We start from the raw sequence: 18,473 nt of genomic DNA on the forward strand, positions 1-18,473 counted from the left end.
AGGTAGAGGTGATTTACAAATTATGTCCGATATGTGCTCTTACAACTTTACGATCCCTTTTGTAGTTCAATCTTCAATTCTGACGGATGTCTGATTTGGAGCGATTGTCACAGTTCCAGCCATTAGAAAAATTAATGGCCTAAGAGCCAGTGGATCCCAGACCTACGTAATTTTATAAAAGCTGAAAGTTTGTCAGCGCATACTCCCAACACAGGTAAAAACGATGGACTATTATGGAGTTTGGGTTACAGCGGCTTTGGCAGGTAAACGGCACAAAAGGTGTGTAAAATACCGATCTAAATACATCAAATAATAAAGTGCGATTTTTCGGTATTACCTGCAGAATATTATTAAAAATAACGTTATTCATTGCCAGACACTTAACATCGTGGCAACCACTTGCCAGACACCCTTAATATTCATGAAATGATAATTTTACTTACGTCACAGTATAAAAGCTAATTTTTATATATATTACTTGGGTAATAAGTAGATGATATTTCCTCACTTTCAGCTTTTATAAAATAACGTAGGTCTGGGGTCCACGGGCTCTTGCTCTATAAGATATTTGAAGACTCGACTGCCCAGGACGATACGACATGGGTATCTCAAAAAAAGCGCGAACATTTTTCTATTTGCCGGCAACGCTCTGGTACTGCAGGAGATTACAGGCGGTGCGTGGTGATCACTTCGCATCAGGTGACGCATACTCTCGTTCTTTCTCCTCTTCCATGAAAAACAGATTCTTGATTTGTTTTTTCCCCACATAGATTGTAAGGTCCTCAGCGCCCTCATAAAACCCTCAAGGGTGGAAAAATTGAAGATGGAATTACATACAAACATCTCGACATTCTCGCAATTTTTCGACATTGCTTTAAATACATACTATAATTTTATGAGTGTTAATTATTTGATTATAAAGTACCAACATTGATTGAGGGTCGTTGCCGCGAGGGCTTATTTTATAAATAGCTGTTGCCGTGTGTGCTGTGCAGGTGGGGGGGGGGGGGGGGGGGGTGGACTATAGCCGTAGCGGGCGTTACGCAACGAAACTATCGAGCCGATTGTAATTCCGTGCACCGCTTCCGCTACGGGTTGTGTTGGCTTATGAATGATGTATGATTGAACCTGTCGCCTGTGACGTCATCTGACACTTCCTTCAACATTACCATGAAAGTACTTATAATTCAAAAAAAAAGTGTGTGTGTACTTATGTATGCACGCAAGAAGTTTTACTTCTTTGGCCTAACAAAGAAAAATTCAGTAAATTATTTATTCCTCGTGCTATTCTACGTTTGCAGAAAGAACAATATTGTAAAAATCTTGCAACGATAGCTTTGACAATTAATTATTAAATAACGAATACGGCTGTACGGGCTTGAACCTTTTGCCTATCCTAATAATGGACGAAGAAACCAAAAAAAAATCGAATGTCGCAATCGTCAGAAAATTTTAGGAACCAAATTCAACCTGTTACTTATTACGAGAGCAGCGCCTTGTGTCGAAGGCAAAGTATGTCCATTCTAACTGCCAGGCCTTCTGCATTGCTTCTCGATAGCCGCTGCCAATCTGTGTTAGGGATCAAGGGAACGCTCGTCGACCGACAATGGCGGAAGCAGTTCTGCTAAGAACTGGCGGAAATAATGCATTTTATGATATTGAAGAGCACGGACGAGCAACAGGCCTATAGTTAGACGAATCAATTTGTTGGAATCGGATGGACAAACTTCCATGAGTCCGGGACTACGCGTTTTTAGTATGATTGGTATGAGGCTTACCAGTTACCACGGTTTACTCTTACTCATTTTTATATCAAAATAAGGGACAAGACGAGCAGGACGTTTAGCTGGTGGTAATTTATACGCCCTGCCCATTACAATGCAGCGCCGCTAAGGATTCTTGAATAATCCAAAAATTCTGAGCGCACTACAATTGCGCTCGTCACCTTGAGACATAAGATGTTAAGTCTCACTTGCCTAGTAATTTCACTAGCTTCAGACCGAAACACAGTAATGTTTAATACATTACTGCTTCGCGGTAGAAATAGGCGCCGTTGTGATGCCCATGATCTAGCCGGCATCCTGTGCAAAAGAGCCCCCCCAGTGGTAAAATACTGGTAAGGTACTGGTATAACGAACGAAGACGATATGAGTCTGATCTGTTACACGTGCCTCCATTGTTATCCTGCAATACAACTATATACTCAGTAATTTGCTTTGATCATCAATATCAGGGTCTACTGTAATGTGAAAAATCTTTAGCAACGTAGCATCCCGGGCACCGCGCCGGTTTGGGCATATGACGTCACTGCTAAACAACAATGATAACGCCCACCGGACTCGGCAAGTGAGATGCTGATGGAAAACTGAATACAACAATAATTATGCTTTGGTAAATTATGAATGAGTTTATCGATGCTATGAGTCACTTGAACGATACGTCCCGAGCAATATGTTGTTTTATTAATTCTTAATCAGCTCTATATTTTACAAGTCAGCATTAACAAACGCATTACAAAACAATGCCAGTTACTTAGATTAAGGATTGGTCTCCGCTGCGCTCCAAGTAGATACTAGACTAAGAACAATAGCTTTTTTATTACGGCAACTACTAGATGCTCGTGTGCGTGGCATCTTGTCGTGGTCGTTGCGTTATGATGGTGATTAAGTATCGCCAGATACCGTCACACGAAATTACAACAGCGTATTAATAACCGAACCGATACGTACGCGAAGGTGAACTCATCTCGTAGTCATCAGCTCAACGATGTACGCTTGGTGTGATTCATCGCCCTGATACGAAGCCGATCGTGTTTGTGGCTGCTGTCACTGGCTCGTTATCAATATAAGCCTTGTTTTTGGACAGAGTAAACTTAAATAGCAGTTGTGCTTGCAATTATAGCCCTAAAGCTAGAAAAAAAGTTATACTTACTTTCGCCGTTTCCAGCAGTGGACGTCTTCCGGCGTTTATCCAGCAGTGGACGTCTTCCGGCTGAAAATTTGATGATGAACTTTCGTCTTTTGGATAAAGATAAAAATATATAACTACGGATAACGACCTGGGAACCGAGCACCTCTAGGAGTGAAAACTGTAAACCCGTAAAATAAGTTTTCTCAGGGATGAGATGAGAGTTTTTCTCCTCCACAAACCACAGGGTGATAGTAAATTTCATCATTATCGTTGGAGCCGTTTAATAGATATGCAAAATTAAAAAATTTAGCCAATTCTGGGTGAAGAATATTATACTTTTTAAAATTATTGATTTGAATTTGGAACGTATGTTGATATTAGTTAGTTGAAGTTTTAATCAGCTTTGCGAGACTCTCTAAGAAAAGAGCGTTTCACTCGATTGTATGAAACGTGCATTCATTGATAGATTGACAGGTGAAGTCTATAATCTTGTTAAAAAACGGAGATAGCCGAAATCCACTACGTTTTTAAAAGCAACTGTCGCTTTTAAACTTAGCCGGATTATTCTTCGTCAAATGACTGCACGTTTCATAGTAAACTAAATTTCAATTTAGACTTAGGCAGTCCCACCTCTTATTACGTAGTATTTACATCATCTTTGGACACATGTTGGTAACAGGCTTAATGATGAAATGAATGAGTTAACCATCCACACATCCAGATGGTGGGGATGAAATCCTAACTTGTGGCGTGTCGTGCGAAGGTGGAATTCGGCGGCAGGAATCAGGTTAAACAGCTCTTCGGAACACTCCCCGTGATAGATGCGGTAGAAGACACACAATGAAGCGACGTCTCTACGCAACGCCAAGAGATCCAGCCGTTCACAGAGCACTGAGTCCCCGACAATTCGAGCTGCTCTACGTTGCACGCGGTCAAATGGATCGAGCAGATACTGGGGTGCGCCAGACCAGAGATGACAGCAATACTCCATGTGTGGCCGGACCTGCGCTTTGTAGAGCGCTAGAATGTGGGCCGGCTTGAAGTATTGCCGTGCTCTATTGATGACGCCCAGCTTCTTCGAAGCCAATTTGGCTTTGCCCTCCAGATGCCCACGGAATTGGCAATCGCTCGAGATTTCGAGACCTAGTAATCCGATACTAGGCGCGGCTTTAAGAGAAGTGTTCTCGAAGAGCGGTGATACGACAAATGGGGTTTTTTTAGTGGTAAACGCGCAAATTGAGTTTCTCGGGGTTAAATTAATTAATTAATTCTTTAGAAAATGCAAATAAATATTTAGCTAACCTTAAAAATAGTTAGCTCTCTTGGCAAACAATCTACTTATTGTCTACAATGAACAAATCAAAAATTTGATCGCGCTAGGAGAAGATAGTTTCAGTTCACATTCAAAATTTTAACCGAAACTAACAACTAACTTTTATCAAAAAAGAGTGCAGTGCAAAAGAAAGCAGGCTCCTTTGCACAGGATGCCGGCTAGATTATGGGTACTACAACGGCACCTATTTCTGCCGTGAAGCAGTAATCTGTAAGCATTAATGTGTTTCGGTCTGAAGGGCGCCGTAGCTAGTGAAATAACTGGGCAAATGAGACTTAACATCTTATGTCTCAAGGTGACGAGCGCAGTCGTAGTGCCCCTCAGAACTTTTGGATTTTTCAAGAATCCTGTGCGGCTCTGCATTGTTATGGGCAGGGCGTATTAATTACAATCAACTTAAAGTCCTGCTCGTCTCATCCCTTATAGTCATGTCTTATTAAATAAATATGCTGGGAGAGTTTCTCGCGCCGATTCTTCTCTCTCAGTGCGCCATTTGTTTCCGAAGCGACAGTAGTATTAGAAATGACATCAAAAAGAATTCTAAAGGACTTCTCGATTTTGAGAAAATAAATGCCTTTTATTTACAAAATGGATTTGATAAAAACATTCGAACATCAAGACAATCTTAAATATCTTTTTAAATTATATTTGTTCACGTATAGCACACATTCAACTGGTGCTTATTTAAATAAAGATTAAAATTTGTCTTATTACATTGTTTAAATTGTATTAGTTTCAATGTCAGAAGGAAATATAATGTTGCTTTGCGACACGGACGGGTATCTCGATTACTTGGTAAATATGTCGGCATATAACTGTTGAGTAAAGCATTCAGCAGTCATATCAGGTTGTGTGATAGTGCTTGTGTGTTTGGGATAACATTTGCTGGCTGCTGTGTTAGGTAAGCTTTCAATATTGGTGGTAAACATAATACCGAAATGGTATTTAACTCTAGTAGAAGCAAATGTTTGATCTCATCTTTGTATATTTTTACACATAGGTAATTTATACGTGAAGATAGACCTTATTCATAATGGTCTTATAACTTAAAACAGCCGCTAAAGAGTGTTATTTCTCATTCTGACTTAGGTCAATAGAAGAAGGCAGAGTGAGAATTAGCAATGCTTTAAGTTAGCAGACTATTATGAATAAGGGGGAGAGTCTCTTGCTGTTAGACAACCGATAAAAACAGGCCAGGCTTAATACTTTAGTGACAAGCTACGTCTTACACTGGCGATTTGTATGAGCACTTTGTGTAAGTATGCGTGGATTGCTCAAAATCGAGCTTTAACTGTCTATCGTCACACAAATAAAACTGAAAACAAAATTTTATGAACGATGCGTGACTCGAACCCGCGGACTCTCGTGTTCGGTGCGAGCTCTCTTTTCGACTGAGCTAACCGTTTGAGTGACGTATCGTCATAAAATCTTGTATGCTTTGTTCAACTCTCAGGTTGTGGTTGAAGCCACAACCTGTCATAGTCTATCTAAAAGTAGAAATGACCTAAGTCTTTACATTTATAGTTAGGTTATTATATGGCTGGTTTTTACGATGCTATAGCTACACCGAAGGATAAGAGCAATCGTTCAAGTTCTGTTGTGGACTGTAGAGAGGAAGAACCTCACGCTGTTCGCCCCTTTTGGCTATCAAGAGAACTCGTAGAGTTATTGCAGATACATGTATGGTGCTCTGAAGAAAATATTTCTGGCTATAGTAAATTTCCAATTATTTTTAGTCAATAGCTCGTAAGAAAAGTATTGTATAAATAATTATAATATATATTAATATTAGCTTCGATCTGTGCTTCGTAATAGGCCTGGCCTAACCTGTGCAAAGAACGACTACGAACTTAAATTTAGCCATAGGATTCCCTTTTCTTTCACTCGACTCGCGACTTTTGTTCCACTAGTCGACCTGCTATATAGTTAATGAATCAAATTTTCAAATTCAAATATTTTTATTCATAATAGGATGTGGCGTCACTTATTGAAAGTCAAAAAACTACCACCCATTCCAAAATGAATGCCTCAGACCTGAGAAGAATGGGCACAACAAACTCTGCGGGCTTTATTTTTTCATCGAATAAATATGGTTATAAAGTAATATTGTACAATTAAACTTATTATTTAATAGCCTGAGGGCGGTCACTCCATTCCCTATCATTGTATCTGTTGGATGCACCTAATTGTGACTAATCATGACCATCATGTTCACGTAGCATCCTTACACAAACAATGAGTTCAAGCTCTAAAAGTTGATGCATCTACTATACGATAATTTATGTATATACATATAATTCTTTATTACTTTTCTGGAAATAATTTATATTATTTAAACACGACTCATATATTGGATGCAGCACCTTACTAACTAATTTGTTATGTATGTTACAGCCATTGTAAAATACTCTATTTGATTGGAAAGAGTGGCCGTTGAGTTTCTTATATGTTCTTTAGCTCAACTTTTTACAAAGTTTAGGCCTATTTGAATAAAGTTTATTAGACTTTGACTTTGACTGGCGTCTTTCCTGATATATTGGCACGGCCTTATAAAATCAGTCTTACCCTTAAAACGTTTAAGGTCACTATAATTGTAATAATGAGTATCGTGCTATGAGATGACAAGTGAACAGGCAGACACCTTGATAGCGCGAGATAATTGCTTGCAGCATGACAGCTGTCGCGCGGTCGTGTCTGTTAATGATAACAGCGGCAACTGTATATCACAGACTCATTCATAAATACACTAAGGCTTTTACGACTTTATTGAAAAAAAAAACATTATGTAGGCTTGGTTTTAAAAAAAAATTAAGATTAAGAATTAATATCGATTGTGTTATTTAGGTCAGGTTAGAAGCTACTGAAACCGATTTTGATAAAATTTGGTACAGCGTAGGACTAGAGCTTGGGAAAGGACTAGGCTACATTTTATCCCGGAAAAGTCCGTGGTTCCCGCAGGATTTATGAAAAACTGAAATTGACATCGATGAGCTATAACTATACAAATAGTAGGTTTAATTTGCCATAGCAATCTTCCTCGAAATAAGATTCATATGATATGGTGAGAACGGGAGCGGAAACGGACTCCGGAACTGGAATAGGACCGACCCTTTATCTACGCGGACGGTGTCGCGGGCATCACCTAGTGTTAAAACACACAATTACTTTAAAATTGAAATGATGATGATGATGATTGATGATGTTATATTGCAATTCACTCAACATGGATTCCGAAAATGGACATTGAAAGATGCAACACTTAAATTGTCAAAGGTTTTTAAGTACTTTGTAAGAAGAGTAATGTCGTAAAATAAGTTTTTTACCTTCAGGGCAACAATTATTTTCTATATATGTATTGCCAACATATGACGATAATTTGGTGGGATAATGTTCCATCGCTGGTGATAATTTTAGAAGTTATTGTTTTTATGGAAGCGATCATGATGATGGGAAGGCATCACCGGTGCCCATACTCTCCTAATGGAATACTGGAATCACATGAGAGTTGTTGGCCTGTAGTAATTAGCAGTAATAAGTGGAAGACACATTTACTCGTCGTTATTGTTGATGCGCTAGAAGGAATCTTGTGTCTGTTCGAGCAGTTCTAGAATATTCCCTTTAATTAATGATTTTCTCTCATTCACTTATATCGGTTTTTATAGTATATTGTTTGTTTCAGGTTGGCACCTGCATAATAGGGAGCCATACGCCTCGGCGAAAAGACGGGTGCGATACGCACTCGTGGTAAGTAATTGACTATTCAATAAAATTAAAATATCTTTATTTGAAGTTCTCTACAGAACTTAGTTACCAAAATCTTAATTAGAAATACAATAATAAATACATATTAGTGTTTTTATTTTTAATAAGGTTTAAATTTAATCTAAATAAGTTTTTTTTTTAATTTAATTGTTTTCTTCATTCGTATTACCATCATTAAGCACGTTTATAATTAAAATGAGCGCAAGTAATTCAGAAGGTTATAATATGATGTTGATATTGTTTATGATTATGTTGAATGGACCCGGTTTAATTAGCACCAGGCTAATTAAACCGTGTCCAAATATAACGAACGACGACACAAGACAGTGTGGCGAGACGAGTTACTTACGTATGGGCAATACTTTACAGGCACATCTGACATTACGTCATTCTCAGGGTGAATAAGATTATTTTGTAAGTGTTACGGCCGAACGGATCGTCCGGCGTACCGCTTTGCTCTTTCCTTCATTAATTCTCATAAAAAAGCTAGTCGTTCAAAAACTCAGTCATCAATAGTTAGATTAAAACAACAATAAAAACTCTTATTTCGATCCAGACTTTCATTTAAAATTTGAAATTTAGTTGTTTTCGTATAAATATTAACCTGCGAAGTGTGGTGGGTATAAAAGCCTTCCGGTAATCTACGCAAAACAATATTGTTTTAGGTTATACGTTATCAAAGTTAAGGTGTCTGCCCACTTGCCCCATTTCCAAATTCTGTTCTCGGATTCGTGACCGATATAAAAGCCGTCTGGGGATCTATTAGGATAATATAATATACGTTCCGCTCTCTAAAGATTAAAGATTATTATAATATATAATTATTATTATGAAATGTTACAAAAATCCGAAACTAATGCGATTTTGCTTGATCTGTGTCCGAGCCCTCTTGAGCCCAGTACAATGTGGGCAAAACTGAACATAATCTATGACATGGCTCACAAGTGTGTGTTGGTTTCCTCGTGATATTTGCTTTACCGCAAGAATGTCGAATTCTGCAACGCTCTGCATTATCAATGGCGTAATAAACTGGACTGATTACATAACATCAAGTGCTATTACTTGGTCATTGATACATTTATTATTGACACTAATAATATAAGTTGTCATAATTTGACGTCTCATCGTCTAGTGGACGCAGACCTTGACCCGGCCTTGAATGTAACATGTTTTGTGTGAATTTTATATAAGCTGGGACGGTCACTGATGCGGTGCCGATCTGTTAACTAAGTCTACTCATAGACTACACACATCCATATATCTATCGCGACTGTACTTCGAGGCACCGATCATAAACTTAAATTAAATGAGCAGAGAGTACATCTAGTGAAAGTTGGTTTATGTTTCACGACAGTACTTTGTTATTCCAATAAAAAAATAAACCCGATGATGATTCACACTTCGTAGGCAGGCGTGAGGAACCCCGAGTGCCCCTCAATCTGAACTTTGGTAGCGGGGTGGTGGGGAGGCTTTTAGCACAGGATGCCCGGCAGCTGCGGCGGAACACACCAGAAGGTGTTAAACCGTATTGTGTTCCAACTGGAAGGGGTGTGCAGATAGTAAAATTACTTGGCTTCTCCACACTTAACATCTCATAAGATATTGACACTTATCTCAAGTATAATCAAGGGGCGAGTTCAATCAATAATCCTTAGCGTTATTATGGTAAATGATAACGTACTGCTCCTCTCGTTACTCCACCCCCATAAAACAAAAATTCAATCAATGGGATATGTAGAATTCGAAATCATTTGGCCCGGTATCATCCACCAAAGCGAAGAGTAGAGGTGATGAGGGGAGTTAAGCTGAGAAGCTGTCAGGTTATTTCCACCAGAGCTGAGCGTCGCTTGATCGCTAGACGCGGCACATAATTCTATAGACAAATGAGACATCTCCTCTACTCTGCGCTTGATCCATTTCCACCAAAGCTAAGCGGAGAGATGTGGAAATATGATTGGTTATCAAAATACATCTCCTCCCCTATCCGCTTTGGTGGATACCGGGCTTATGAACACGGGAACGGTGATTATCAGACAATAAGTTGACATTATAAACAATAGTAATAGAACTAAAGTTTAAAAGTAGTTCCATATGAGCTCCCGCGAATTTATGCGGCCCACTGTTCCTTCTTCCTTGTATGTATGTATGGAGGCACCATGCGGCTAGCAGGCAGCCACCATGTTGGTTAAGGTGACTGTTCACGTCTCATGCGTATAATTTGTTATCTGCGTGTCCCTTACATGTACATAATTCAATTAAACAATGACCCACTTTGATAAAACCGATCAAGATATAATATCGCTTGCTGATAGCTTAGATTGTTCTGATTTAGTAGTATTTATGCAATATAAAACATTTATAAACTGGTTATATCCTGAACTTAAAACAAAATTAAGATTCTGCTTATTTGCAAAATAGTAGTCCACAAGAAAATTTTATTGATGTAAACTTTGCGGAAATCCATAATTATCTAAATGTTTTGAGTTTTCTAAAGTGTTAATTCCGCCAATATTTATCTTTAAATTCGACACGTGTTTCGCCTCCACACGGGGCATCCTCAGGAGATGTTGACTCGCCAATCTCTGGCACGAGACTCCTCATGTAGAGGCGAAACACGTGCAGAATTGTTGAAAGACATATATTAGTGGAATGAACACTAAAGAAAACTGAAAATATTTGGATAAGTAGTCCAACAGCGAAGGCACGTATGACGATTGACGACCCTAGGAAGATTGTTAAAGTTTTTTATAGGTGGTTTCACAAAACGAACAGAATCTTAACGTGATAGTAATTGTTAATAAGCTCTACTCGCGCCGAGCTCAAATTTATTGAAAACCCAAAATTGTAAACAGCGATTGCGATGTACTACACCTGGAGGAGCCGCACAGATATTTACATCAGAATTAGTATGAATATTGAAAGTGATGCACTCAACACGATGTACACCAAACACGTGCAAATTATTTCGCGTACCGATTCGCAATGGAACAAATCGTTACACAGCGTGGGGACGCTGCGCGCTTTCTTTTACTGCCGCACCCTGTCGTTGCTCCGTTTAGTGCCGAGTTGGGTCTTCTTCTTCCTCCTAGTTCTTTTTCCCATTTACTTTCCCTGTGTTTTTTATTTACATTCTCGGCTGTGACGCGTGTTAGTTGTCTCCACTTCACCCATCCAGTTGTTGTCCTGTGAGTGACGACTTTGTTGGGTTACTATTTGTATTTTTGACACATATCGTAGAAGCCACTAGTTTAGCAACACACGCTAATTTGTAGCTACGCGTGTGCTTGTTTAGAAATCCCTGTAAATCTTATCAACATATGAAAGTAACCAGTCAAGTTAATGGAGGAAAATCTAGGTAAAATTGTTTCTACTTCAACGTACTACGTACTTTCGTAGATAAATTCTTAGGTGACAATCAACGGTGATTTCCTCAAGCTTACAACTTAACATCCTTTAACTGATACAGTGCGTCCAAATTATTGTGAACTGGGAAACAATATTAATGACCACTGTCCATATTGTAAAACATTACAGAAAATAAGTTAAGTGTCAAAATCATTTATAATATTTTAATAAATTCTTTACCGTCTTCTCTTATTTGAATCTATGATTCTCCAGAGTTAGAAACTTATAAATATATAATTAATAATTGTATTATATCGTGTTTTTATTGATCATATTTATCAAGATGGATTAGCTTGTAATTTTGTCCTCAGATAATGTTTTCATTAAGATGTCGTTTAAACATCCTTAACTATAGATTGATCATGGTCTTATTGTTGCAATCACATTGTTAGGTGCTAATCGTCTCTTAATCAATTTAATTACATGAGCGACTTTAGTTATATTTGAAGTGAAAACTTCGATGGGTATAAAATGTTAAACTCGCGTCATGACATGTGACCTGATCGAAAATTTGTAAGACAGTTGTTGAAATTATGGACGAAAGTTGATTCTTCTGAGAGATAAACTTTTTAATGTAAAATAATTGTAATAGTTGCCATTTTTGTGTACAATAGCGCAATAAATGAATATTGTATTTAACCACATGAATGCTACTACTTTTATGCTCATGAATATCGCAATACGTGCAAAATTATTCTCTAACCATTCCAAAATGCACAACGTTAATCTTTCTCTTAATCTGTGTCTTAACTCCCGGAGTGTAACCCGTTATTTTTTTCTTAGATTATTACTTGTACCTACCGATTAGCAATCTTTTTTGATCAAAGACAACGAGGGCCTAAAGTTAATGAACATTTCATGAGTGGTCCAAAATTATTTTACATTGAACTATTCCGACAAAAATATTTAGCAAAATTATTGATTTCAACAGAAATTACGATTAAGTACCATTTCCATTACCATACTAAATCTTGTAATATAGTTTCCGTTCAAGCGGGGTAGGAATGTAAAATGGAATGTCAAATAAAATGCAGCTCACGTACACGACACGACGTGGCGCGGCGACCGGACGAACTTGCCGTAAACAGAATTACGTATGGCACCGGCACCTGGTTTATAAGCTTTAGTTTCTCGAGACCCCAATTTAGCTCGGCCTGATAGGATTGTATATGACACAATGCCAGCGACCATCATAGCTTCTAATATAACCTAGCTTAAATGGTGGCCTGAACGGAATAAGATGACGCCTTGTGCAATGTTAACTATGCCCTTATTTTTTGCTTAAAAATTAGAATATGTATCTGTAAAATGAAGAATTCATCTTCGTTAAGGATTGAGTATATACTACGTCTGTCATTTGACATAAGTTTGAAATAGTAGTAATAACAGTATGGTGATTGACGACGAAGTATAATCTGGCTAAGTGTGAAAGCGAGCACTTGCTTAAAATGTAGTGGATTTCGGCTATCTACGTTTTTTGCAAGATTATAGCCGTCATCTGTCAATCTTGCGTAGAGATGTCGCTTCATTGTGTGTCTTCTACCGCATTTATCATGGAGAGTGTTCCGAAGAGCTGTTTCACCTGATTCCTGCCGCAGAATTCCACCTTCGCACGACACGCCACAAATTAGGATATCATCACCACCATCTGGATGTGTGGCGGTTTTCCAGAGCGCGGTTTTCACGGAGCTTTCTTCCACGTACTACAAAGCTGTGGAATGAGCTTTCTTGTGCGGTGTTTCCGGGACGGTAGGACATGGGTACCTCAAAAAAAGCGCGTACACCTTCCTTAAACGCCGACAATGCTCCTGTGAATCCTCTGGTGTCGCAAGAGAATGTATGCGGCAGTGATTATTTCTTTTTATGAAAATAAGAGACGAGACGGGCAGAACGTTCAGCTGATGGTAATTGATACACCCTACCCATTACAATGCAGTGCCGCTCAGGATTCTTGAAAAACCCAAATCTTCTGAGCGGCACTACAATTGCGCTCGTCAACTTGACACATAAGATGTTAAGTCTCATTTGCCCAGTAATTTCACTAGCTACGGCGCCATTCAGACCGAAACAAGGCAGAAATAGGTGCGGTTATGGTACCCATAATCTAGCCAGCTTCCTGTGCAAAAGGAGCCTCCCACTTAACAGGTGACCCGTACGCTCGTTTGTCCTCCTTTTCCATAAAAAAAAAAACTCATTTTATACATGTTAAGTTTGTTTTAATTAATTTTATCGCGATTACATAATTCGCGAACGGGCGCAATAATACAAGCACAGAGGGTCGTCGGTTTCGAAGCGTCGATCCCGATTCCCACAACCAATTAATCTGCTCTCCATCGGGATCTGAACTAGTTGTTGGAGTGATACTTCACCGGGCGAGTGCTTACTTAATTACAGGCGGCCCGGTTGTTCCGTTTTTATAATAACTTCGGCTGAAACGTTCTGTTTATTCATTTTATCCATGATTTTTTTCATATGTTTGTAAGTAGTATGAAATCATTTCAATTTTTTTTATGAAAATACGGGACGAGACGAGCAGGATGTTCAGCTAATGGTAATTTATACGCCCTGCCCATTACAATGCAGTGTCGCTCAGGATTCTTGAAAAGCCCAAAAATTCTGAGTGGTACTACATTTGCACTCGACACCTTGGGATATAAGATGTTAAGTCTCATTTGCCCAGTAATTTCACTAGCTACGGCGTCCTTCAGACCGAAACACAGTAATGTTGTGGTACCGTTGTGGTACCCATAATCTAGCCGGCATCTTATGGAAAGGAGCCTCCCACTGGTAAACCACCACTCAATCACCTTAATTTTCCCTACGTTATAAGAGTCGATCATCTTTTTACGTTTTTCTCGAGATCAGTAAGTTGTTTTTTTTAATTCGTTTAAATAATGAGAGCTCATTTGCACTGTAAGATTTTGAGCAAGGAATTTTTGCCTTTTCCATTTAAATAATTTAATATCATTTTCCTTTCTATATAACTCTTATATTATGTTAATTGCTGCTACGGAACCCTTCATGGGCGAGTACGACTCACACTTGCCGCTTTATTATTATTTTTTTCCTCGTTGCGCAATTTTATCCAGTGTCGTTTGAGGTATTGGGCACAGTTTGGTCGATGTACGCCACGTCGCTCGTCGGCCATCGCACGTCGCCAGAATAGCAAATGTTCGACTTTGTGTAACAACTTGCGCTGCCAGTCACCAGAGACAGCTTATTGATCGTGCATTCAATCATTATATTATATTTTAATCAATTACAATGTAAACATTGCCCTGTATACTTACTTAGACCAACAAGGCTTCAGTCTTCAGACCCAAGAGCTACCCGACACTATACCGAAGATATCGAACAAACATAAACTTGTTATCAGTCAAACTTGTAAGTCTTTTATTGGGCGATTTATATGCTTCTACAATATGATCCCAAAAATGCACATAACAAATGTGTTACGAAATGTAAAATAATTGTTGAAAAAGGTTTGTGTGGGAAAGGTTACTATAGCATAAACGATTTTCTTAATGATACCACAGACTGATAATGAAGCGAACACTCTCAGGCTCTTTAATTATAAATGTTTATTGTACGATATTACATAAAAGCCCGCCGAGTTTCTTGCGCCCGTTCTTCTCGGATCTGAGGCAGCTTATTTTGAATGGGGTGTAGTTTTTGACGTTTAATAAGTGATTTTGAATCCTATTTTGAACAAATATATTTGAATTTGAATATCCCAGACGTCAGCCTGTACGAGAAGGCTAAGTTCATATGGCCGCGCGGTACCGCGCGGAACTACGAACCGCGCGGCACAAGATCAATATAAACGATAATTATCGTCTACATTACCGCGCGGTACCGCACGCCAACGCGCGGCGCGCTCTGACCCGCGCGCAAGATCTAGAACCGCGCGCTGCCGCGCGGCCCAAGTATTTCAAACCTGTATCGACCTGTTCAGTTGATCCGCGCGCCTTGAGACGGAAAGACACATAGATCGATGCAATGAGTACCGAAGATGACATTGTGCCTATCGATTTGCTTATCGACGAAATCGAAAAAAGAGATGCGATTTGGAATCTTAACTCTAAGGATTATTCAAATAAAATATTAAAAAGAAGGTCTTGGGAAGAACTAGTTTTAATTTTTTGCAAAAATGATGATTCCGAAGAAAAAAAGAAAAATTTGGGTAAGTTGTTTTTTAATTAGTTTTATTTATTTAAAATAAGTTTTATAAAATCATCACCTATTACACCATTTTATCTTGCCAATCTAATTTACCTTCAGTAACAAAATAATTTGTGAATTTAGTTCGAATATTATCTACTTCATGGATTGCTCGTCCACTGTTAGTTGGATTCACATTAGGTAATGGCGCTGGATTGATCATATCATCCTGATTTATACCATCTCTCATCCTTACCAAGTTATGTAAAACACAAATAGCTTTGACGATATCAACAGCAAAATCTATCTTCACGTCTATTGGCCGGTGTAAGATACGCCACTTGTTACACATTATGCCAAATGTACATTCGACATACCTTCGTGCTAAAGAAAGGCGGTAGTTAAATATTTTTTTTTCTTTTGACAACATTTTACCACCATAGGGTCTCATCAAATTTTTAGTCATAGCGAAAGCCTCGTCAGCTACAATTACGTATGGTAGTTTAAATGCATCGCTCTCATTATTTGTGATAGATCTAGGCTCTGGTAAGTTCAACGAATTTTCTGAGAGTTTTTTGAATAATGACGTTTCCTTGAAAACACCCGAATCACTGTCTTTTCCGTAAGCTCCAACGTCTATCCATATGAAGCAATAGTTAGCATCACATAAAGCCATTAAAACTAATGAGAAAAAGTGTTTATAATTGTAATACATTGATCCTGATTCTGGTGGCTGTATTAAACGAACGTGTTTGCCGTCCAACGCTCCAACACAATTTGGAAAATATGCTTTATTTTCAAATTGTATAGATATTTGTGTCCAGATTTCTTTTGTTGGTGGACTCATGACCAAAGTTTTTAAATTTCTCCAAAAAACTTGGCACACTTGCTTAATTATACCCGATATCGTAGACTTGCCAATTTTATAACCATATTGTAACTCTGCAAATGAAGAACCAGTTGCTAGGTACCTGTAACATAATAGTTATTTAAGATACACGTGCATAAAGTAGATCTTTACCGAATAAGTGCTACAGTGAAAACACAAGCATAGCGAGTGTTTACAGTGTGGCACGCGAGCATAAAGTGCATATGCTCACGTGCCACGATAAATATTCCATTTCTATTCCTACTCCTATTCCTCGTCAAATTCCTATTCCCATACCTATTCCTACCCCTACTTACTCCTATTCCTACTCCTATTCCTATTCCTAATTCTATGTCTATGTCTATTTCTTTTAAGGAAATCTTTACTGAATAAGTGCTACAAAGAAAACACATTCATAGCGAGTGTTTACAGTGTGGCACGTGAGCCTAAAGTGCACAAAGTACAATTTGCATAAAGTACGAGTAGGTCATAAGGACTCTTTATGCACCCGTATCGTACAACATTTTTCAATAGTTTTGCAATGAAAACTAATAATTAATTATTTACTTTCTAGGATCGATTTTGCAAAAAAAATGGAAAAATTTACGAGATGCCTATGTAAAAGAACTTAAGAAAACAAAACATTTGAAGTCTGGTTCCTCAGCATCAACACCATCTTCATTTTCGTATTTCCAAAGATTGTCATTTCTTAAACAAGTTGTCCAGAAACGAAAAACTGACAACAGCCTTGATGTTGCGGAAGTTACAGAGAATCCTGATTTGGATAGTGCAGTTAACAGCAGCGGCGTTCAAGCTTCAACAGAAAATGTGCCCCGGAAAAAATTCAAACTTCACCCTGCCGATGAACATTTTGCAAATCTTTTACAACAAAGCATAAATACTCGAAATAATAATGCAGCAGAAAAGAAAGATGACGATGAAGATAAATTATTTTGTCTTTCATTGGTTAGGGAAATAAAAAAAGTTCCTGAAAACCGGCGTTTAAAACTGAAAATTGAAATTTATAATTTATTAGAACGATACCAAGCTACACGAGCACAGCCACTTGAAGATTTTAACTACCCGTCTACTTCATATAGCTCACAACGACCACCCAGAAACTATCATGCTTCATTTCAAAGTTCTCAATATAGCAACCCAATGCAGTACTCTGATAGAGAATCAACACAATATGGCTATACAACTAGTTCATACACTTCACCTCCCACAAGTTCATCGCAAGCAACATCACCCCCGGGTGATGTTACTTGTGACCCGTCATACGAAGATTCTCAAGAATTAGATCTGTTCAATTAAACTAAAAGTTAATTTGCCAAGAAGCCTCGCTCATAATTTCTTATTTTTTATAATTTTTACTGTGATTATGATTAATAAACAGTTAACTTACCGCAATGTTACAATGAGTTTTTCTTTTGGTGATATGCAATATCTTACAGCATTTTCACTGGATTTTAAATCATTTTCAATGAAATCGTATAAAAAATCAAAGGTTGCAACTGACATACGGAAATAATTAAAAAAAATTTCTTCATGTAACCTCAACTTAGGGTATAAGGTGACAAACAGGCTTGAAGAAAGTCTGTCACTTAATATTGGATGCACCCAGTATCGCCTTTGTCGTCTTCTGCGACGTCTCAGTCTTCTATATAAAATCCACAAGCAAATTGCCTCCTCCACGTCCATTGTATATCAATGTTAATGCCAGACTGGCGCTCGTATATACCCTGTCATGTGAACTCTCACATCGCGCGTCGGCGCGCGGTGCCGCGCGGCCATATGAACTTAGCTGAATAGTATGGCCCTAAAACAGTTTAAAAACAACATGGTGCCGGGTGATGATGGAATTACAGCAGAGCTTCAGTGAGGTGGTTGTACCCCTGTACTTAAGGCCCCTCAGAAACTATTCAATTCCGTCATCCTCGAGGGCAAAACGCCGCTAGCATGGCACAGAAGTATAGTGGTGCTGTTCTTCATAAAGGTTAAGATTGCCCTGTACTTACTTAGATCGCCATA

General features: G+C 38.4%; 3 protein-coding genes across 8 annotated transcripts in view; 2 read left to right on the forward strand and 1 right to left on the reverse strand.

Moving 5' to 3' along the window:
- Positions 1-18,473, forward strand: part of LOC126974770 (plasma membrane calcium-transporting ATPase 3) — a 221,106-nt gene that overhangs the window by 115,223 nt on the left and 87,410 nt on the right. For all 6 annotated transcript variants that reach the window (XM_050822434.1, XM_050822432.1, XM_050822437.1 and 3 more), the window contains one exon: positions 7,923-7,987. The gene's annotated coding sequence lies outside the window, so the exon portion shown is untranslated. The remainder of the gene's footprint in view (positions 1-7,922; positions 7,988-18,473) is intronic.
- Positions 15,185-17,860, forward strand: LOC126974785 (uncharacterized). The gene is made up of 2 exons (XM_050822465.1): positions 15,185-15,593; positions 17,014-17,860. The coding sequence occupies exons 1-2, from the start codon at positions 15,410-15,412 to the stop codon at positions 17,754-17,756; spliced, it is 927 nt and encodes a 308-aa protein (XP_050678422.1). The 5' UTR covers positions 15,185-15,409; the 3' UTR covers positions 17,757-17,860.
- On the reverse strand, positions 15,599-18,247 carry LOC126974782 (uncharacterized). Its single transcript, XM_050822460.1, has 2 exons — positions 17,848-18,247; positions 15,599-16,542 (listed from the first exon to the last, which is right to left on the reverse strand). Exons 1-2 carry the CDS (start codon positions 18,141-18,143, stop codon positions 15,654-15,656), a joined length of 1,185 nt encoding a protein of 394 aa, XP_050678417.1. The 5' UTR covers positions 18,144-18,247; the 3' UTR covers positions 15,599-15,653.

This window comes from Leptidea sinapis, chromosome 33 (genome assembly GCF_905404315.1).
Source record: "Leptidea sinapis chromosome 33, ilLepSina1.1, whole genome shotgun sequence".
NCBI classification, from domain to species: domain Eukaryota; kingdom Metazoa; phylum Arthropoda; class Insecta; order Lepidoptera; family Pieridae; genus Leptidea; species Leptidea sinapis.

Bases quoted from the DNA above. Each gene is read 5' to 3' on its own strand.
- LOC126974782 (XM_050822460.1), bottom strand. From the start codon at position 18,143: ATGGACGTGGAGGAGGCAATTTGCTTGTGGATTTTATATAGAAGACTG. The intron at 16,543-17,847 runs GTAAGTTAACTG...ATTATGTTACAG, and splicing joins AAACTCATTGTAACATTGCG to GTACCTAGCAACTGGTTCTT.
- LOC126974785 (XM_050822465.1), top strand. From the start codon at position 15,410: ATGAGTACCGAAGATGACATTGTGCCTATCGATTTGCTTATCGACGAA. The intron at 15,594-17,013 runs GTAAGTTGTTTT...TTTACTTTCTAG, and splicing joins AGAAAAAAAGAAAAATTTGG to GATCGATTTTGCAAAAAAAA.